This window comes from Arvicanthis niloticus, chromosome 13 (assembly GCF_011762505.2).
Source record: "Arvicanthis niloticus isolate mArvNil1 chromosome 13, mArvNil1.pat.X, whole genome shotgun sequence".
Classification (NCBI taxonomy): domain Eukaryota; kingdom Metazoa; phylum Chordata; class Mammalia; order Rodentia; family Muridae; genus Arvicanthis; species Arvicanthis niloticus.
Window position 1 is genome coordinate 65,579,755 of NC_047670.1, and position 23,224 is coordinate 65,602,978.

General features: G+C 40.8%; 1 protein-coding gene across 23 annotated transcripts in view; it reads right to left on the reverse strand.

Moving 5' to 3' along the window:
• Kif21a (kinesin family member 21A) overlaps window positions 1-17,866 on the reverse strand; it is a 110,546-nt gene extending 92,680 nt beyond the window's left edge. For 7 of the 23 annotated variants that reach the window (XM_076911910.1, XM_076911925.1, XM_076911923.1 and 4 more), the window contains exons 1-2: window positions 17,631-17,849; window positions 17,177-17,344 (exon numbers count right to left, since the gene is read on the reverse strand). In XM_076911910.1, the coding sequence (XP_076768025.1) occupies window positions 17,177-17,344; window positions 17,631-17,674 (212 nt within the window). In that variant the 5' untranslated portion in view covers window positions 17,675-17,849. Of the gene's footprint in view, window positions 1-17,176; window positions 17,345-17,630 lie in introns of all 23 variants that reach the window. The other 16 variants (XM_076911913.1, XM_076911927.1, XM_076911924.1 and 13 more) reach the window with 5 other exon arrangements.
• Window positions 17,867-23,224: the final 5,358 nt, after the last annotated feature.

The following is a 23,224-nucleotide window of genomic DNA, read 5'->3' on the forward strand; positions in this document are numbered from 1 at the left end:
AATATAATCTCTCATTTAAAATATGCAAAGATGAATCCCCTTCCTATTATTCTAGGGGATTTGTGATATGGGTTTGAGATTTGAAGCCAAAGGAACCATTCACCATGCTCTCTTCTCAAGACCACACAATTTCTCTTCTATTCTTTAATTCAAATACGCATCTGAATTACCTACCTCATTTTTATCTTTAAAAAGAAGAAAACAGTACATTAGGAGGCATGTTACAGAATAACTAGAGTTGAAGATGTAGTTCTTCAGTAGAATGCTTGCAGGTGCTTACAGAGCTCTAGATTCAAGAGGGGTGAGGGATGAGGGACAAAGCCCACTGAAATTCTATTTTGACAACAGTAGTATTTAAAAGCCATCGTTTCTAGGTTAAATAGGTAAAATAATAGCTTCTGTTGCATGCCCGGCTTCTTTCTCCTACTTCGGAAACAACTGGTCAGTTCTTTCCTCTTGCTGATAGCTATTCTTCACTACTCCATTTAAACAGAGCATCAACACCTAATCCCTGGTCTCAGGAACAAGCAGAAAGTATCACCAGATGTTCTTATCACACTCATGTCTTTGTTCTGTGAAAAATAAAACCAATTCAGACAGACACTAAATACTACAAGGAATCACTGATGCAAATGATTTCACAGCTGACCAGGACATGGGAAGTGAAAAAAATCATGCATGCATTTGGGGTTACCTGTATTCAAGCAGCCTACTGTTTGGCCATTAAATGTGGACTGTGGGGTTAACGTTATCTAGAAAATTCTACATATTACTCCACAGTGTGTATCACAAACTAACCAAAGTTTTAATAAGGTATCACTTTATGTCCTTCAAAAACTTGCCATTGCTTTGGGTGACTTGGGATAGCTCAGCCTCCACAAACAACGCAGAAACCGGGATGTATCTTCTCTTTCCTTTTTGTAACAACAGAAGTCTTCAAATCCCTTCACTGAATGTCTTAGATACGTTACACTCCCTGTCACAAGGGACAGTAACAGAAAGGTTATGTTTCCACTGAAAGCATTTCATGCTCTCTGACTCTAAAGTTTATTCAATGACAATAGCACAGCTGCCATGGCTCTGAGGTCACTAACTACATGTATGCAACTGTTGCTGTCACCTTGTCAAAAGATCTACTTGATATTTAGTTGACAGTAATACCAACAGAGTCAGAAAAATCACTCTTGGAAAAGCAATTTTAAAAGTTTTTAAATAGTTATTACAGAATATTATATGAGCATGATAAACATTTGATACAACTCAATTTGATACCCAAAAGACCAGACAGTCCCACAGGGTCAGACAATGATGGTGTCACCAAAGCATCCCTAGGGAGAACGGCCTTCAGGCAGGCAGATCAGAATCAATATACACAGTAGTAAGCAAAGAATATCCTGAATATGAGATAAAAGTCTCAATAGATGTACAATAGCCTCAGGCAGATGTTAGCAGGCGTGAGACACTCCACAATGGTCTATTCCGATTGACAGCAAAATTTCAGTCAGCCCAACAAATATTAAAGGTCTCTCATGAATTAATCACTGTCCTGGACACTGTGAAGCTAGTTATTAATTGACAAAAAAATTGCTTACTTTAATAGATGGGAGAGTCTGTGCTAAGCATTCCATGAATACAGTGATGTCTTGTTAATGTTAGTCCGAAACAAAGTTCAATGATGAACTGAGCAGAAACACAGGCAGTAACTAAGGCACAGTGAATAGCAAAGTCAGTACAAGTGCCTTAAACAGGGATACAAGGCAGGGCCAAAAGTTCAGTTCCTGAAATCAAGCTATTGAAAGACTGAGAATAAAGGTTTAGTTCATTCAGCAAAATAAGTTTATGCCTACATTAAGTATTTTTTAAAAAATCAAGAAAAATGATTAAGCAGAAAGACTATTCTGTTCTTCTGAGCCCCTGAATGTGCCTCTGACAAGAGGAATGGCCCTGTGTTTAAGAACAGGATCTGGTCAGACGTTGCAAGTCATTAGAAATTTGTTAGTGTTAGATGGTCTAACTTGAAAACATGGGTGATGTCAGGAACAAAGAGGCAAAGAGATCAGTAGAGATGTGTTCAGCATGGTAGCAGAGATAGAAAACAATCTGAAGATAATGCAATGAAATTCTTGTCCGAGAAACCTGGGACAAGGTAGGACAGAACAGAACATGGGACTAAGTCCCTGACTTTTAATTCTTGATATTGACTAGATGAGTCTAGCACATCGTTTTCGTTTATTTTCTATTGTTTGTTTTTCAAAATGGGATCTCTCTGTATAGCCCTGGTTGTCGTGGAACTCCCTAGACAGTTCCACGACAGGCTAATCTGGAACTCAGAGAGAGCTACCTACCTCTGCCTCCCAAGCACTGGGATTAAAGGCATGTAGCACTGTCGTCTTAAAATCAGAATAACATAAACTGATCAGAAGACTCAGATAAGAAGTTCTGGGTATTCTCTCTCTAACCCACAAGGAACCAGGGGCTAAATAAAATTCAGCATGCATTTCCCTGGCTGCAACCAACTAAGTATTGACTCTTCAATGTTTATCGTCAAAGCAGACAGCTTCCCTATGACCCAAGCTCACAGGTCCAGAAACAACTTGACATCCTCGTGTCGCAATGCCCAACGCTTAGAGCAACGATCAACACAACACAGAGCGATTGATTTCATGACTCTCAAAAACATCAGTTTCCTCTAAAACTCATTTTCCTCTTGGGAAACCATGTGCCTGATACTACCTTACAACAAGAGCAGCCTACTGTAAAGGCACACCTAACGGAAGACTGAAGATGGGAGCTGTTAACGACAACAGAACTCGACCAGTGGCGAATGGCTCAGCATACCTACCTCTGCCACCCAAGTGCTGGGAGTAAAGGCATGTAGCACTGTCGTCTTAAAATCAGAGTAACATAAACTGATCAGAAGACTCAGATAAGAAGTTCTGGGTAAGCCGGGCAATGGTGGCGCACGCCTTTGATCCCAGCATTTGGAAGGCAGAGGCAGGCAGATTTCTGAGTTTGAGGCCAGCCTGGTCTACAGAGTGAGTTCCAGGACAGCCAGGGCTATACAGAGAAACCCTGTCTCGAAAAACCAAAAAGAAAAAAAAAAGAAGAAGAAGAAGTTCTGGGTATTCTCTCTCTAACCCACAAGGAACTAGAGGCTAAATAAAATTTAGCTATATTCTGTCCATGGTTAGCAGACTGTAGCTGTAAGTCAGTCACTACATATGGTTGAGATCTTTGTAAGATGAAACACACCATCATTCTACTCAGGGGAAAAAAATCCACCAGGATTGACGAGGATACATAAAAAAAAAAAAAAAAAGATATGCAAATAACAGAGGACTTTTAAGTTTTATCAAAATGGCATTAGAAAGGAAATATTCTAGAAAGGTTCCACAGAGGCTATTGTGTCTATCACAGTCAAATCAAAGCTGACCAAGCAGTATATGTTATTAACTATCATGAAAAGGGTACGTAGCTTATGTGTAAGGATGTACATGCATATTCAGATGTATGTGTGTCCTTATGTTTTCATGGGTATGAATGAACAGCTGTTCATAAATCTTTGTGATCAAATATATATGATGAAATTTATACAACGAAGATGAAAAAAAAGACAAGATTAGTGCAAAATTGGGAACACATTTAAAAGGTTAAGCAGAATGAGAAAGATGATGACATTGCAAAGACTGGATTTCATGAGACTTAATCATTAAGTGCTTACACTGCTACTACGGAAAATATGAAGTCCTTCCTGCTGCCTACAAAGGTGGCTATTGTGATCCCAATGGCTGCCAGGGCAGACTCCTCCAACAGGTTGCACAGAACATGAGCACATTTTTTGGCATGTTTGGTGGAATAGCCATTAGGTCTTGCATTGACATGTAGATTCTCCTACCTAAGCTGAGTTCATCTTTTTCTCCCTCTGCTTTCTTCTTCTAGGCGTTAAATCCAGGGCTTTACACATGCTATGCAAGTAATCTTCTGTGGAGCTACATCCCCAGGCCTTGGACTGAATTCTTTACGGGCAAAATCCACATCTAATTCGTCCTGCACGGCAGGTCTCAATAGCAAGTTGAATTGAACTAAAGTGACATATATTAGTCTGAACCAAATTTAAGTGGAATGGTCAGAGACGAGAACCATTACTGTCCTTAACAATTCAACTATTTTGATACTAGGATATATCTTAAGTAATTCCTGCTATACCCTGAGCTTTTTTCTTTTTCTTTTTTCTTTTCTTTTCTTTTTTTTTTTTTTTTGGTACATATTTACTAAATGTAATACACACAACAAAAATATTATTCACTTCATACCCTGACCTGAGTCATAAGAGGTATCACATAATTTTTCCACGGGATACTTTTACAACACCACCACCTCAGAATGGATCAGGGGAACTGACGTAAAGAAAGTTAAACTGAAAGACTAACACTGGAAAAGACACATTTTAAAGACTCGATTATAAAAGAAGTGTTATTATAGGCATATAGCTATATCTAATACTCAAAAAAGTACAAAGATGACTGCTTCTGGAAGCAGAAATTCTTGGTGGTGCTTTTATTCTTTTTTTCAGGTAAATATAGAATATGACTCTGATTTGAATATTCATAAAGCACCTGGAATACGTAAGCATGACCTGTACTATGGATGTGGGGATTTAAACTATGATTGTGAATAGAATTTATCATTACTTATATGCACTGTGAGTAGCATGGGTGCTCGTTTCAGAAGCTTAGATTCAGATGGCTCTTCCGCCCCGTGAAGATAAAGAAATGTCTTAGTTCTCTGAGTATCGCTGGTCTCAACAACCACCTTTCATCCCCGCATCCGTTTACCTGTGAGTCAGCGTGGGGGACTGACAGCTCAGTGAGGAGAGGAGAGGTGGGGAAAAAAATGAAACTGATAGGGAAAGCTCATCACTCAGAAGCAAAAAGTGGGAGAGAAATCTCCGAGGGTGGAAAGAGGAGGCAGGCCAATGGGGACTCGGACACAATTAGTAGTCCCAGGGCTGGAGGGCACAGGACAGCTACAATTTACAGAATAACCAAAGAAGAGTCTGAAGGCTCCAAACACCTCAATTTAATGACTGCGTGTTTTTACAATTTATTAAATTATAAATCTGTATCTCGTAAATAAGCGCGAAGATGTCAATTTTAGAAGGAATAAAACTAAGTTCACAGGAAATGCAAAGCAAAAGGAGAGAAGAAACCAACCGGCCCTTAGAAGTTCCTCTGTAGACGCTATGTGAGCGTGGCTTTGTTCCTCGCTTGGGAATAAAGGCACAGCACAGAACCAAAATCGGTGCCTTCGAACCTTTCCGTCCTTCTTCTGTACTCTACTCTATGGTAGTTTTAATGAGAATGCCCTCAAAGGCTCACATACGTGAACGCTTGGTCCACATTTGGAGGAACTGCTTGGAAAGAATTATCTATCTATCTATCTATCTATCTATCTATCTATGTATCTATCTATCTATCTATCTATCTATCTGTAAGCTCTCAGCTACTGCTCCAGCACCATGCCTGCCTGACTGCCACCATGCTCCCCGACACGGTGACCATGGACTTTAACTAATCCTTTGGAGCTGTGAGCCGTAATAAATTCTTTTAAAATTTACCTTAGTCATTGTATCTCCTAGCAGCAATTAAAAAAAAAAGTAACTAAGACATACCCCTAATTAGTGATGTTTCTTTGAAAAACACAAAAACTGACCTAGACACACCAGCCTCCCAGTGAACAACTGCAATACATAGGAGCTTAGCTTCATACTACTGGCTTTATTAAATGCCCGGCTGTCCCTACACACACATTCTAAGGCCACAACAAAAAGCCAGTCGGGCCATTACTTTTATATTTATGCAATGGTAAGCACAAAACTTTCAAAGTTTCTCAATAAATTCTAATCAGTGAATATTAGAAAACAAGCATCAGTTTGTTCTGTTTATTAATGCTAATATATTTTATACTATATATCCAGGTTTGTTCAGCTTCTTAGTTTTGTTCAGGGGTATGTCTGTATGTGTGTGCCTGGGTCTGTATCTCACATGAGTTTTATATCAAAGTCATGCCTTCTTGATTACAGTATACATTAATCCCCAAATACACTATAGCCTCCAGAGTGCCATAGGATAAAAAAGAAAGCTGGACAGCTAACTCGCCACAGGCCTTGATGACACAAAGTGGAGTGATGTACAAAGTGCCCTAGGTTAGACTGGGGCCGGCACCCATGGGCAAACACAGTCTGATCGCAACTTTCAGTTTTGAGACACCCATGTAGGCTAAAAAAAAAATCCTGATTGTAATATAAAAAGGTTAAGTTTCCTTCATAGAAAGGAAAATTCTAAATGTTTACTTAATCAATTGTGTTTGGTTTCAACATCCAGAAAGAGTAATATAAACCAACCAAGGCAAAAACCCAAGTCAGGACAAACAAAATAGGTTTAAAAAAAAAAACTAAGACTCTAAAAGTATAAGCATAACCAACAGTAAGTTGTACTACTTGAAACAAAACTTAAAATAATAGCTAGCTTGGTATAGCAAAAGATCTCTGCTCTAACTTCCTTGAGGGTTTAAGACTGATCCAGACATTCAAAGTGATGTATGTCCATTAACATTTAAATGTAAATTAGGTCCAATGCCCCTGATTTTAAACAAACAGATGCCAGTGACCATTGTCTTACTAAAGTCCAGTTAACTCAGGGTGGGGGATGAGGAAGAGCTATCCAGGACAAATGCCTTAACCAAAGTATTTCACTGAATTAAATAGTTCCTCTGACAAGTTATTTGTCTGCTATAGAAAAAAATAATAATAGCAGTAGTAACTGCCACTTAAAATGATTTACTAAGTGCCAATGTATATTTCTGACATCATTGCGAAAAGTCAGACAGATATAGCTACTTATTTAATATATACATACATATTCTTATATATACAAATACATATAAAAACACTTAGCTACATACATGCTCTTATACACACACACATATATATATACACAAACATATATATATATATATATATATATATATATATATCACACATTTACTAGTGCCAACAATATAAATAACATATTAAACTATCCCTTTAATTTCAGCAACAAATGTATTACAAATTATTTTCATTTATTTAGGTCACGTAGACTTTCAACATTTATTGAGCAACTGAAGCCCTATTTCCACTTGTAATACTCTAGTGAAAGGGAAGAAAATTCTGGAACATAGATAAAATAGTTCTCACCCACATTAACAGACTGACCCGAGTCATCCTCACTGATCCTCATGAACAGCTGCTTCTGGGCAGGAACAGTTGTCATACATCACAAATGAGCAAAGCTGACAAGATCAGTGAGACACCCACCTCAGAATCGTGCCTTATTAGCCTGACACTGAAATTACCCGAACTGACAGATCACAACCACCCACATATTTCTAACAACTATTTTTAAAAAAAAAATAGAATAAATATGATCTAAGTATTAAAAGACACTAATTGTCACAAAACTGGTATCAAATTATGCTCAAACTTAAAAATCCAATATCATTGAAAGCCTTTGAATTATTCAGTGTTGAGAGCAACAGTCACAGGAAACATGTATAAGATAAATTAAAAATGAGATATCCCATAACAATAGAAAACTATAAACTAACGCTAACGAAGGAAATTTTACATTCAAAGACAAGAACCGAATTGGTGGGGGAGGGAGGAATAAGGTCTAATTATATAAGAAATTAGTTTAAAAATAAAACCAAGGACAACTAGAATGCTCTGCCAAGGGCAAGCAGGCCAGTGAAAATTCAACACAGAATACACTACTGTATTATATGGCATACTTGGACAATCAGAGACGTAGAGGCCGCATTTGGGTTGAGGAAGCCAGAGCCAGAAATGATATCTGCAATCTCGAGTTCAATGGGTAGGCCACAACATCCCATTTAGGGCAGGAGAGATGCATACTAGGTGAGCAATAGGCTGCTGGAAGCGAACTCCTCTGGGCTGAACTGAGGTAGAAAGTGAGAGAGATGCCTTACAGAGGCTCTCATTTTCAAGGAACACGGCCGGCCCTGTTACAAACCTGTATTCGGCTCATCATCCGTGGTTTGGAATCGTACTTAAGGCAAATGCCTATAATACTCTCATAAGTGTGACTTGATCTGGGTATAGGTGAAAAGTTCGAATTAACCATCATTACACCTTTTTCTCAGAAGTATGCCTATTCTGGGTGAGCAGCACCCCCAACCTTTGACCCCAGAAAAAAAGGCGACTTGTAAAGTCACTGCCAGTGAATATGCATCAGCAACGATATCAGGAGACAGCATGGCTTTTACATCTACATCCGTATTAAACAATGCTTATTGATTAAATTTATAACATCTATCACATTCAACTACTGGAAGAAAGAAGGGAACGTGTATTCAAAATGTGCTTCCTTAATGTAAGCTTTTGGAAAATTATTATACCCTGTAAAGTGAAGATGTCAGGCTACAAAGGATACATGCCAATTATCTAGCTGAGATGGGGAAACACATAAGAGACTGAAAGAATACAGCAGAATTCTGTCATTGTATTAGACAGTGAACTATAGCTGGTTGTCTTTGTCATCTGTACTTTTGTTAATGTGATATTACTTCAATAATGGGGGAAATTGAATAAAATAATTTCCTTATAAAATTAAAAACTGACCTAGAGACAATCAGACTTGAGGAGGTACGGGTGCATTTCCTGTTTCTAAGTACTGATCTCCTTTGAAAATTTCCACAAATAAGGCTTCCAATGGCTTCAAATGTGTCTCATTACCCCATCAACTCCAGATACCAGAGAAAATGAACATAGAAAAAGAGGGCTTGGTCAGACAGCTCAGAAGCTAAAGGCTCAGTAAATATAATTACTGCACAATCCTGAACCTGAATTTAGTTTCTGGGTCCCATATGAAGTTGGAAGGAGATAACTCACCCTACAAAGCTATCCTCTGACCTCTGTCGAAGGGTCCAAATGCATCATTTTATACATACACAGTAACAATAACAAATAAATTTATTGTAACATTGATATCTCTGCCCTGCAGTTTATACACTAATGTATTCTTAAATCCATTCTACAATGTAAAGACTTGTTGCCAACATAGAAAAAGCATTAAGAAAATGTTAGCTATAGTTTCAAAACTCATATAATAAGCAATCCAGAAAGAACACTCAGAATGTAGGATCTAATTTTGTCCCTACCCTATTATGATATGTGAAACAAATAAATAACAGTTCAACTCAAAAATTAATTGTTAGTATGGTAGTAACCATACCCTCTCTCTCATACACTTACACAGACATACAGACATATGCACACACACATACACACACCATGTCAACTGAAAGACTATGAAAAGAAAGAATTAAAATGGTGTATTCTACTAAACTGTAAAAAGAGAAATTAGGTACAGCAGAAGAAGGTGGAATGTGGTTTCTATGTGTCAAGCTGGGTGGCTAGACAGGGAGGGGCTTAGGTATTTACACTTTGCTGTACCTTTCGCTGCGATAAAAGCAATAAAACAATCAAAAACAGGCAGCAATGGGTCACACACCTTAGAAGGACTAAGCCAATCACTGGAGTCTGTAACATAAAGGAAAGACACACTCTACCTAATTCATCTGTAATATTACTTTCACAGCAAAACCACTATGGCAAAAATCACTTTCCATGTTCATGAGAAGTAAAAGTACTTTTACATACATGGTCATCTTTTTTAATCCTTTCCAGAACCTGAACCTCCTGAAGTAAGTGAAGAGAGTACCCAGTCAAGACCACATTTGTCACAGGCAAGAACCCAGACTTCAACAGATACCTAACCATCTATCCAGGGCTTGCCCTACTGTTCCACAAGTCTAGATAGCACTTATTATTAATATTTACCACCACAATAGTTTATGTAATACCAGTACACGACTGACCTTCAATAATTATGTGATGAATAAATGAATTGTGATCCAAACACTAAAGACTAGAACGAATCCTGTTGCGAATGTTCTGAGCCTGATCGGCACACCATAATAATGGACTATCCCTTGTCTTTCCTAAAGCCTCTTACTTCTGCTGATTGGAAGAAGTCTGTCTGATTCAGAACACTGCTGACTTTGTAGCTATGCCAAAAAAAAAAAAAAATGTGAATGTCTACTCTGAAGAATTTATATAATATTTTATATTAGATATGTATACACATTTTATATATACACACACACACATATATATATAATTACCTCACCATATTCAGAAATCTGAGATACCTTCATGCCTAGTGACAGACACAGCTTTTCAAAGTGGAGAATTCTGTCTAATCCTTGATCTACCCTTAGATTTTTAGCTGCTGAGGTGGCCTAAGAGTCTTATCTTTCCACACCCACAGTTGAACTCTTTTCTTGTTCTTTCCTCTTACTGAAACAGAGGATGCAGCTGAACGATCCCAATTAGATTAACCCCGAGGTTAAAGTGTGAATGACGGCTGGACATTTAGATAACTATTTGCTTCATGTCAGTAATAACAAACCTTCAACTGTTTGTTTGTCATGATGCCATCAGTATAACACATTACTGCCTTCTTTATAAAAGAAACAAAAAAAAGCGCTATGTATTTTATTGTGGACGAAGGAGGGAGGCATTATAGGAAAAACGACTGTGACCCTAAGAACAGAGTGACCCAAAGAGTTCTCTATAAGGGATACGTACATTTTAGGTGACCGGCCTCCCTAACAACCAAAACAAGCTGCATTCTTTGTGTCCTTCTGAAACAAGGTGGAGAGATCCTGAAATAATGTTGAGCTCTATGTAGAGAAGCAACCTGCAAACAGCGCTCTCAAAAATCAGACTTCTGTCTCTGTATCTCCTTCACAATCTCTACAAATAATCCCTACCACTCCTTTCCATTCCCCTGCCATCTTCCCTAAAGTAAGACTATTACTAGGAGATGTGACAATTCTTTAGTATATTGGAGGAAAAACAAAAAGAAACTAAAAACAAAACAAAACAAAAACACTTAAGAACCAAGATGGGGCTTAGGCGGTAACCACATGCCCCAGGCCTACAATTCATAAGGGAGGGAAGAGAGGGTATGCTTTAAATTATTTCTTAATTAGACTGTTAGCTATTGCATTTATATGACTGTTTCAAAAGCATCAATATGTTAGATATAAATACTAAAAATAGCCTGTATAACTCAGGTGTGGCAGCACACGCCTTTAATCCCAACATTCAGAGGGATCTCCATGAGTTCAAGACCAGCCTGGTCTACAAAGTCCAGGAAAGTCAGGGTTCTGTTACCCAGAGAACCCCTGTCCTTAAAAATCAAACAACAACAACAACAAAAAAAAACCAAATTGAAACAAAAGTTTGTATGGTATTTTTTACAACACAGTTATGATATTTTTCATGTTTTAATATGCCAGAATCTTAAAACCTTAGAGATGAATTTCTACCACAGGGGTCTTTCTTTACCTTTGCAAGGTCTTTATTAGAATTACTAGTTGAGTCCCAGAGTCGAGGGATTAATAAAGTAAAACTAGTGGGCATCAATAGTGGAGACACTCAGCACCAACTAAAGTTTCATGTCCTTAAAGGGTTAAAACTGTTGGTACCCAGTGTTATCAAGTTATATATGATAAAAGTTATATATGGTTAAAGGGTTAAAACTGTTGGTACCAAGTGTTATCAAGTTATATATGATACTTGATTTCAAGATGATTCAAGGAAAGTATGAAGTCCTAGATCCGCACTGCAGATCAACAGAAGACTGTTGTGCCCTCAAACAGAGGCTTCTACATCTTGGGCCTCTGCTGTCAACTCTCAGTAAGTGGGCCTGAGCAGCTCGCCTCCTGAAGGGGCCTTCTGCTTTAAAATCCACTTTGCCAATAATTCTAGGACACCAAAATTATGTTTAACACACAATTCAATGACTCCTAAGAAACAAATGGCAAGAAATTTTAATGTAATTCTTAAACATTCAGCAATATTTCATAAGAATCATGGAAGGTTCTCTGACTCTACTGTCATTTGCTTGAAATGAAGCTGCAACCAAAGGAAAACTATTTTAATCCTCTGAGAAGATTAAACAGCTAATCCACAGGGAAAAACAGATGAAATACAGTTCATAAGTGCCCGGTTCAGACGGAAATACTAAAATACCAGCAAATTTGCTGCTTATGATTAAAACTCCTCTAATTATACATATTTTTATATTGCCTTTTACAAATATGCATCTTGCTTCCTAATCTAGATAATGCCAGATCATGAATGATTTTGACAGAAAATAATGATTTCTAAGTCAGAGTCTCACAGGCATGTAGTATGTCTGTCTTAGGGAAGAAAACCCAGAATAATAAATATTGCATTGTTTGGAAGGAAAATCGATGAAAACCAAAGAGCAGATTATGGCATTAGCCTCCCGGGTAATGTCTGCTTTCACTGGCTTCACTAAACTGAAAGTCCTGGTACACATTCACTACCCTCTAATTACTCATCAGAACAGCAAGCAATTAGCAAATCAGACGGCAGGAAGCCGTTGGGCAGCAACGATAATGAAATGTGAAAACTGAAATCCGGTGCCATTCTAATAAACTAATAAACTTACTCTACCACACCTTTTACGCTTACGGGCTGGTTAGTTTTTGTCAACTTTACACAAACTCTAGGAAGAAAGAACCTCAACTGAGGAGTTGCAGCCGTCAGACTGGCCTGTGGGCGTGTCTGTAAGGCATTTTCTTGACCAATGACAGATGTGGGCGGGCCCAGCACACTGTGGTGCTACCTCTAGACAGCTGGCCCTGGGTTATATATGAAAACACTGTTCCACCGCGGTTCTTCCCGCTTGACTTTCTGCTCTGAGTTTCCTCAGTGATCTCCTGTGATCAAGATATGTAAAGCCAAATAAACCCTTCCCTCCCCAACTTATTTTTGGTCCTTGTGTTTTTCACAGCAATAGAGAGCAAACTAAGACAGTTATTAATCCCTATCTGAAGAAAAAGAATTAACCCGTGTTTTATAAATAAAAGGATATCGTTGACTTTCTATTCATAGCACTTTCTATCTCTTTGGTCTCTTCTCTTTCCTTCCTATTACTTCCTAAACTAAGAATACCAGCCCTCGGGACAAAGGAAGCTGATGTAAGTGGATCTATGAGTTCAAGGCTAGCCTGGTCTACAAAGCCAGTTCCAAACTAACCAGGGCACCACAGTTTGACCCTGTTGCAAATTTAAAAAAAAAAAAAAAAAAAAAAACAAGCTTCAGTAAGTTAAGAACACAGCAAATTAAAATACAAATTTGAGCAGGGCACTGTGGCACATGCCTTTAGGCCCAGCACTCAGGAGGCAGAGGCAGTAGCATCTCTGAGTTCAAGGCCAGCCTGGTCTACAAAGTGAGTTCTAGGACAGTCAGGGCTACACAGAGAAACCCTGTCTCAGGAGAAAAAAAAAGGAAGGAAGGAAGGAAGGAAGGAAGGAAGGAAGGAAGGAAGGAAGGACAGAAGGAAAGAAGGAAGGAAGATTTGATTTATACACTAATCCAAACTCACTGTCAAGGATATTAGAGCCCTGCCAAAGCCAAGGACAAAAATTTTAGTTGCCATATACAATTATTTGAAAATATAATGGGCCTTTCTGAATCTCCGTTGATAAGCATTCGTTGGTGAATTCTGCAAGCTAAGGTTTTTGAAAAGGGAAAAGTAACAAATTCTTGTCAACATTCAGAGAAAGGAAACGAAAAAGGGCTACATCATTTCATAATATCTCAATGTCTTACATAAAGAATTTAAATTGCTCAACTGATTTCTCAATTTCTAGCTGAGCGAACAGTCAATTCAGAATAGGACAGTTAAGATGAGAATAGAATGAGTGGTGCGCTCGATTTTGTAAGTGCCATCCACCTAAGCCAGCCACTCAATTGCTATGAAGTAGTGTTCTACATGTATGTATGTTTATATGATCATGCATGTACATTTATACACATAGAACCACACACTTTAATGCTCAAAATTTGGTATATTTTCTGTCTAAGGGTATGTTCGTGTGCAGTTCTTTCTGTGTCTGTGAGCAGCTGTACTTGATACTTCTTCCTTATACTTAATTAAAGCGACATCACTAGTAAACATATAAAATAACACATATGGTCTCTAAAGTTCATACTAGCCACATCTCTGAAAAGAAAAATCTAGACAAAATTAAGTTTAATATTTTATTTAATTCAATGACATTCAAAATATTTCAACATGTAAACAAGACAAAGTTATCCAGCTAAGTGCTTTCATTTTTCAGACCAAAACCCTGAGCATATGCATTAATGCACAGATTAATCGTAACACAAACTTTTCATCAGAAACAGTTTATCAGTATTTAGATATCATAAATTTTACAGCTGGAAAAGTAAATCCATGTAACTAAGATACTCAAGCATAAGTAAAAGTTTCTAGTAACTGGATCAAAGACCAGCTTTTAAATTTAAATTTAAATGTGGGTCAAAAATATTGCTCAGGTAAGCAGGTATTTGCTGTCAAGGCTTAAAACCTGACCTGAGATAAATTCCCAGACTCTGCATGGTAGGAAGGAGAAAAAGGAGTCCCACAGATTGTTTTCTGATTGTCACAAAGGTGTGTGCGTGCACACACACACATGCGCACACCACGAATGAATGTAAAAAAGATTAATTTAAACTTAAATTTTAGGATGTAGCTTAACCATATCTCAGGGGTTCAACTGCCACATGAAAGTGAACATGAGAATTATCTTCTCGATCTATATCTATGTCTCAATGAAAGACAGCCTACAGACAACTCAAATACCAAAATATCCTTCAAATAAACTGAATAAAAAACTATTCTCCCTCAGTGAGAAACTTTCTGGTGAGCATCTTCCCCTCTCCCAAAGGTGTATATGTCTCAGGTGCGTATTTTACAAAACCTCTAAGTCCACTAGAACACAAGCACCTAGAGAAAGCTCTTGCTTTTAAGAAATACAGCCCAGTCTCCATTGCCCATCAACTCGTTATTCATTAAAGGAGAAAGATGGGTCAAAGCCTCTGTTAATTTTGTGTCCAGACACAACATTTGTATACATTTACCTTTCCTGCTGATAAAGTTTGCCACAACTGGAAAACAGATTGGCTTGGAGGACACAGGAAAAGTTCAGTTCAGTTTCTCTCTTTGTGAACTCTCTCTCTCCTCTAGGATATCAAGCTAGGAGTCAGCCAAGGCTATTCAGTTGTAATTGACCTAGTACAGGATCAGGAAGAAGCAGATGACCTTTCACGCTGAGTAATACTTGCCGAGGCTTAGTCTTGTCTCTCACCTGTACAGGCTTGGGGGTAAGAACCTGGGTTGTAAATGTAAGCTGTCTGGGTTGAAACACTGTTTCTGTCATATGCTACCAGTTAATTTGGGAAGGTTGACTTAATAATCTTCCTGTTCCCATGGGTAAGATAGACATAAAAACAACAGCATTAAAGTCATGGATATAAAACAGGTGAACACTGTCTTGACTCTGATATATGGCATATGTACAACATTTATTACTGAATTTTAGCTCAGAAATCAGGATAATGGACTTGGACAGAATTCCAATACATCTGTTAGGAAGTGTCTAAGCCAGTGGTTTTCAACCTGTGGGTTGCAACCTCTCTGGGGAAGGGATGGGTGGGGGGCAGTGTCAAACAACCCTTTCTCACAGGGCTCACCTATGGAAATCACAGATATTTAAATTATGATTTATCACAGTAACAAAATTACAGTTATGAATTAGCAATGAAAATAATTTTATGGTTGGGGTGCGGGTCACCACAAGATGGGGAACTGTGTTAAAGTGTCACACGCAGCATTAGAAAGGTTGAGAACCATTGGCACAAGTACTTTATAAATATTGTAATGGTATGAGAATATAAGCAGTTTTTAACCTGTATATAGTAAATTTAGAAAGTTCAGACAAAAGAGCAATGTATTTAATAGAGGGGAAAAAAATCCCAGTTTCACTAAACTGAACCTTCACCATGTAGGTCAACAAGTTCTGTTCGTTTCTGTAGCCACCCCAATGGCTCACACCTGTTTTCCTAGCATGTGGAAAGCCAAACGACAGATAAACCTTCTCCTCAAAACTCAGACCCGTATCATTCTGTAACGTACTGTAAGATATTTATTAGTCATTACCACCATTGGCCTAGTCATGACTGTTCACTTCCACTGGAAGCAAGCTCAGATTTAATAGAATGGTCAACAAATTCACACAATGACATTGTTGAAGATGCACGCATACGAATCTCAAATCTTTATTAAAAGATGGTTTCTCACAAGCAAAATTTCCGTTTTCAATTTCATTTTGTGTTTGGGTCCTTCTCTCCCCTCCCCCACCATTCATAATCAGAGGTCCTAATAAAACTGGCTCTTAATGGCCTTCCATTTCCCTGGTCCTGACACACACAATGATTCATATTTTAAGGCCAAAACAAAGTTAGTAGGATGAGTAGGTGAAACAGTCTCATGTAGTGATGGAAAATATAGTCCTGGAATAACAGGGGAATAAAAATGTCAATGTTTTACAACAGGAGTGTGTAAAGAATGGTAAAACTGTCACCTCCATTCTGTGATGATAATTTCATTATCTGCAAAAATAAAGGAATCAAAATACCTCCCCTTTTATTTTTATTCTTTAAGACAAAGACCTAGGGCATGCAAAACTGCCACTTCTGGGCTTAATCAAGATTTGTCACTAAAATAACCATAGGAACACTTACATTATGTAACTTTCAATAATTTTTTTCAACTAAGAGGCGTCGACAGCAGATGTTTACTAATTCTGGCTTTCTCTGAAGACAGGCTAACTTTATAATCTTTAAATTGTAAATGAGTTAACAGCATTTTATCCGAGCAATGGAAGCCATGCACTCGGTCTAGGATGAATGCTTCATTAATTTTTCAGCGTGATGATGCTGCAGTTTTCCACGAGCAACCGTCGGAGTTCTTGCGCTGCATCAAAACAGCCAAATTACATCTAATACCCATGTCACCGTCACTAACCACAACACTGTAACATAGCCAGAGTTTCAAAACTCAACCCCAGGCATGTGTGATGTCACTGTCAACATCCACGGGGCTTAACTAACCTCAGGTTGTTTCTCCCAGTCGCCCATCTAACCCTCCGGCTTGCTGACGTTGCCTACCTTCTCCAGACCTGCCGCGGGTGCAGACGTCCCGCGACACTCTCCCCACCAGCACACCTGCGAGGCCAGGTGTCGCGACGCGCGGCATCGCGGGGACCCGAGTGGGCGCGGGCCGCGCGCTTGTCACCGGGACGCTTTGTCTGCGGCTCCGAGCCAGCGCGGCGGGGGCTGGGCCGGGGAGAAGGGGGTGGGGGACAGATACCTCGGGCCCACCTGCAGGGCGGCAGCCGCGGCGGCGACTCCCGGGGACACCGGGCGGCGCTCACCCGGAGGCCAAACGTGAGGCGTCCGTGCAGCGAGCGGCGCCCGATCCGCGGGGGTCTGGGGGGTGCGGGGGCGGCCACTGCTGTTCCCGGAGAAGCGGCGATGCGACGCACGGGCCCCGGAGAGGGCAGCAGGAGAGCCCACCCGCCCGCCCGCTCGCTACAGCTTTCCTTTCCCACCCGCAGCTCACCTGACAGCCACGCGCACCGAACTCTCGTCCGCGGCGCCCAACATGCCTGCGGCCGCCCGGGTCTCCGAGCGATCCGGGCAGGCGGCGGCGGTGGTGACGGCGGCGGCGGTGGCGATGACGGTGGTGAGGGCTCAGCGTCGTGCTCCAGCCATGTTGGGCGACTGAATGGAAAGGTGGCGGCGCGGTGGCGCGGGAGGGGGCGGTGACTCAGGGCGGCACCGCCCCTTGCCCCCACTCGCCCGGCTCGGCGCTGCCCTGCGTCAGCCGTGGCCGGTCCGGTGCGCCCCGCCCCGGCGGCACGGCCAGGCGGGCGCGGCACCGCGCGGAGGCGAGCCGACCCCCTCCCCCTCCCATCCCCCGGAGGCGCGTCCCCGCAGCCACCTGCTCCTTCTGCAGCACGGACCTTGACCCCATTCCTAGATCCGGCTCTGCCCTCTGCCTGATCCCTTGGGACATGGAACGATTGCCCCCAACACACCACACACACACACACACACACGCACACACACACACACACACACGCAGACACACACACACCTAGCCTCTTCAGTGCATTACTGTTCAGTCCTATGCACATGCTAAGTGCCCCGGACCCTGGTACTGCCAAACGTTTCCACAACTGTTTTCCATGGAGGCGTGCAGCGTGGTAGATCCTTGCAAATGGATTTTCTCTCCCTGCTGGCCTTTCAAAAAAGCTCCTCCCGGGATCCCCGGGATTCTGTCAACAGTGTCCCATTGTGTGTTCTGCACGTCATCATTGTCCTTCCACATGCCTTTAGATAGCACTGTGGAAACAGCCTTTGTTAGCTTTGCCACAGAGTATCTTTTGTGGCCTGTTCCGTACATTTCTGTAAATAAACATGTGGGTTCACACAAAACAGTCTAACAGATTAAATGTCGATATCTAAAGAAAAGCACTGGCCCAAGCAGATAGAAGCTAAAATCACACACCTGATCGCCCTGCTCAGAGAGTGTCCGAGGAGGCAGTGTGCATTCAGTTAAGAAAGAAGTCTGGACCTTCTGTACCCATGGGAAGATGGCCTATGGTATTTATTCTTAGCGATAGTTCTGCATACTCTGCTTCTTACCTGTCACCTTCAAATCGTTACAGACAACATAAGTGGAAGACAAAGAAGGTTGTAGTGTCCCTCTGTGTCCCAAACTGGTAGCAAAGCTGTCCTCTGGCTTCCCTCTGGAGAGCCTGCCCTAGCCTCGATATTTATCCACCAACATAATGAAGCCACATTTCGTCCTAACTTGACAGGTCCAGGCCTGGATGGATCTGGTTTGACCGCCTCATTTCTGCGATAAATGTCCCACAAAGGACAAGAACAACAGATCAACATATAGCAACTGTAAATAGCAACAGTACCTACGTGTCTCAAAAAGAGCTGCCACAAAACATATGCTACAAGAACTGAGCAGGAAGCTTAAGGGGGTGGAGGAAGCAAAATCGAGAATATATAAAATAAAACAGAGAAGACAGGCCCTTCTTAAGGAAGTAGCTGTCCCTGTTCTGCCTGGACTAGATCTACTGGAATGCAGATGCTGGGCTGCCACATTTTTGGTTCGATTGCATGTTTGTTGTTCCTCGGGTGAAAAAGAAAAATCAAATCTTTATGTAAAAACACCTCAGTTTTAAAGATTAACACCATCTCTAGTCCCAAACCACCAGACGGACATGCCTGGTCAAATAGCATCAGTAATAGCTGAGGCTTTGTGTTCATAATGTGCATGGTCTTAGGCAAAGGCCATGTCAAACTTCAGAGCCCTAAATGCTGGATGTTCTAAAATCGATGGTTAATCTGAAATAAGATTTGTTGGAGATTTCTTTATAAGTAATATTTCCTTCTAGTTATTCCAATTAATAACATTACATTAAAGAAAATTCCAGAGTCAGAGCTTTTACCATGCAAGGATTTAAATCCTGTTCCGAACGTTTATTTACTGAATGTTTCAGAGGCCACTGCTATGCGCAAAAGGTGCTAGACATTAGTGATGTGGAGAATAGGCGGATGTCACAACTACAAAGAATTAACCGTTTAGTTCTGGGATTTGAAAGTCTGTAAGTACATTAGAAATTACGATAGGCCTATAACAAATGCTACCGAGAAGGGTAAATTCTATAATTATAAAAAGTCCACTCTTGCCTCCATACTAACAGGATGACATAAGCCATTCCTGTCGTTCTGTGACCTGAAACTTTCCAATGGTTACCTAACACAAGGAGCCTAAATTCTTCTACGCTCCAGCCCTTCACACTCTGGCCTCATCTTTAGCCACTCTGCCTGCTACTTAACTACTGCTTTTTGGTGATGTGAGTCTTCTGCTTTGGGGATACCCTATTGTTTGCTTTCTGGGGGTCTTTAGGGTAGCTGTTCCCTTTACCTGGAATGTTCTATCACTAAGTCTTTCATGGTCTCATTTTTTTTGAATATTTCAATATCCATTTAAGTTCAGTTTTTCCAAAGAGGATTTCCTGACCACTCACTGCAAAGTAGCACCACTCAGCAAGGGTCGACTTATAGATTTGCATTACTAATGCATAACCATAATCTATAATGATAACTGTGTTAGAGATGTGAATAAAATACTGTTGAAAGAATAAAAATATGAGGCTTTCCCCTTCTCAAGTCTCTTTAGTTAGCATGTTTCATCTGTAAAGAAACATAGTTCTCCATACCATAAAATTTTTAGATTATTTCCACGAGTTTTTACTTTTCATCTTCATATCATGCCATGCCAGCTCAAATGGGAATACAAAAGCATTGGATGCACATGAAGTCATAAAAACTATACAGTTCCTATTTGTAAATTCGCACATGAATACATATTTCATTCCTTCTTAAGTGAACAGTAGAAACATTGCACAAGGCTAACTCAGAAATTGTGGTATCAGCTTGGGACTGGGGAGGTCCACCCCAGAGGACAACCCCAGGGCTTTGTACATGGTGCATGCTCTACCACTAAGGTCTTTCATTTCTTAGTACATCTCCATTCTACTAACTCAGGCTTGTGATGAACCAGCCTGCCTCCATCTTGGGCTTGAAAGTCATCTTGTAGTAAAGACAAACTAGACTCACTCCTGCTTATGATTCAGTATGTTTCTCAAGGACTGAGCTATGCTCCACCTGTCACCATAACTTCAAATGGTTCTGAGCTGCCTGTTCCAGGAAATGACAACCATCCTTTGCTTCAGAGAGTTGCCCTAACCATTTTGTAACCCTACCTTTGTTTCAAAGGAAGTACCTGTTGTTATGACTACCTTATGACCAACTTGCAAGCAGGTCTTTGTTCCGGGAGATCGTTATGACTAACTTGTTAGGTTTATGTTCTATTCCTGCAACTCCACCTATTTTGCCCACCAAATCCCCCATTTGGAAACCTCTTCCCCCTGAGCTACCAAAACCTCACCTTGCTCACATTCGATGCTGACCTCTTGAACCCCACCTTAGATGAGGCAGCTGGTGTACAAGAATAAAAAAGCTTGCTTTGATTAATTTGGCCTTGATGAGTTGAGTCTGTGGTCTTTCTTCTCACATCTTTTGGGATTAACACTTGTGAACAGGAAATAAGGAAGCTGGCAAGCAGGGTCAGAGGTAAAGAGCTTGGGCAGTTCTTCCCAGCACGCAGACCTGGAGGCTCACAACTGCCTGTAACTCCAGTTCCTGGAGACCTGACCCCATTCATTCAACTTTGAGGATACTGGCACTCAGAAGCACACATATGTACTCCCCGACCCGCATATACATATGTTAAAATTAAATTTCAAAAGCAACGGAAGGGCTGTGAAGAAAAACTACCCTTCCGTTCCTTTCATTCAGCGTTGAGCGAGCCACTGGTTGGCTCCCTGAGTTCTTTGGTGTCAGTGTTCCTGTTGATGTTGTTTTGGAATGTCAAATTCTTCCTCAACTGCACAGGTGTCTACCTCCTAGTCTCCCTGACTGTGAATCTCACTGACCTCTCCGGGAAGCTCTGTCACATGCAGAATTCTAGGCTTAGGAGAGGTTAGGAAATGCTACCTAAGAACAGAGCCACAAGAAGAGGAGAAAATGCCTGCTGCATATCATATTATTCTGCTTTCCCACCAGCGTCTAATCAGGCCTCATTTAACAAAACACCGGCGTCAAGATAAAATTAAGAGTGACAAGACAAAGGAGCATTAAACCAAGAAGCCCTTCTAAGGATAGGGTTCTCTCTGGGTGACTGGACAGACGTCTTGCCAAGGGGGCTGGCGCTATACTCCTGTCTGCTCAAGGGTTTGTTTCTTGTTCTTCATTATCAGTAGGTGACATTCTGCTGCTTTTGCTGTCCTTTGTCTTCTTCCCTCTGTTTCTAATGTTCGCTTCAAGGCAGAAGTGATGGTTTCTGTTTTACTCAGAAGTCTTTCTATGGACATTTCCATAGATCCTTCAGAGAAGGTGCACCTGTCTAACAAAGGGAGAGCCTTCCAGGGCGCCCTGCACAGACAGCCGCAGAGAAGCCACAGCGCACACTGTGGAGCAGCAGCCTCACAGAATTTCTCCCTCTAGGCCATCTCCTCTGTTTTTCTGGTTTCCACATTCTAATCACTCATTAAAAGTTATTCAGCTCTTCCTTTTTGCTGCAAGCAAAAAAATTTTTTTCTTTTAGCTTCTGATTATAACTCCATATGCAAACAACTGGTTTTGAAAAAGCATGTCTAGACAACCATCTGCCCAGAAACCTTTTTGGGTTAAAAAAAAAAAATCTTAACAAGCTAATATTTAATACTGCAACAACAGGAACAACAAATCTATCCCCGGATGGTTTTCTTTATGTAATTTTTTTTATTGGATATTTTATTTACATTTCAGATGTTATCACCTTTCCCCATTCTCCCCTCCAGCCAGGAACCCCCTAAACCATCCCCCCTCCTCCTGCTCCTATGATGATGTGCCCCCACCCACCCACTCACCCACTCCCACCTTCCCACCCGTCCAGCCTTCACTGGACCAAGGGCCTCCTCTCCCACCTATGCCTGACAATGCCATCCTCCCCTACATATACAGCTGGGGCCATGGGTCCCTCCCTATGTGCTCCCAGGCTGGTGGTTTAGACCCTGGGAGCTCTGGTTGGTTGGTATTATTGCTCTCCCCATAGGGCTGCAAACCCTTTCAGGTCCTTCAGTCTTCACTCTAACTCCTCCACTGGGAACCCCATGATCAGTTCAATGGTTAGCTGTGAGCATCTGCCTCTGTATATTTCAGGCTCTGGCAGACCTCTAAGGAGACAGCTATATCAGGCTTCTGTCAGCATACACTTCCTGGCATCCACATCAGTGTCTACCTTTGGTGACTGCACATGGGATGGATACCCACATGGAACAGTCTCCAGACGACCCCTCCTTCAGTTTCTGTCCCACGCTTTGTCTCCATATTTGCTCCCATGAGTATTTTGTTACTCTTTCTAAGAAGGACTGAAGCACCCACACTTGTTCTTCCTTCTTCATGAGCTTCATGTCGTCTATGAGTCTTTATGTAATTTTTTCCAATGGTAACAACATGTGTTGTGCTAAGTACTGACATGAATTAATTTTCTCAAAGACTCTAAAAAGTACATATAAACATATAACT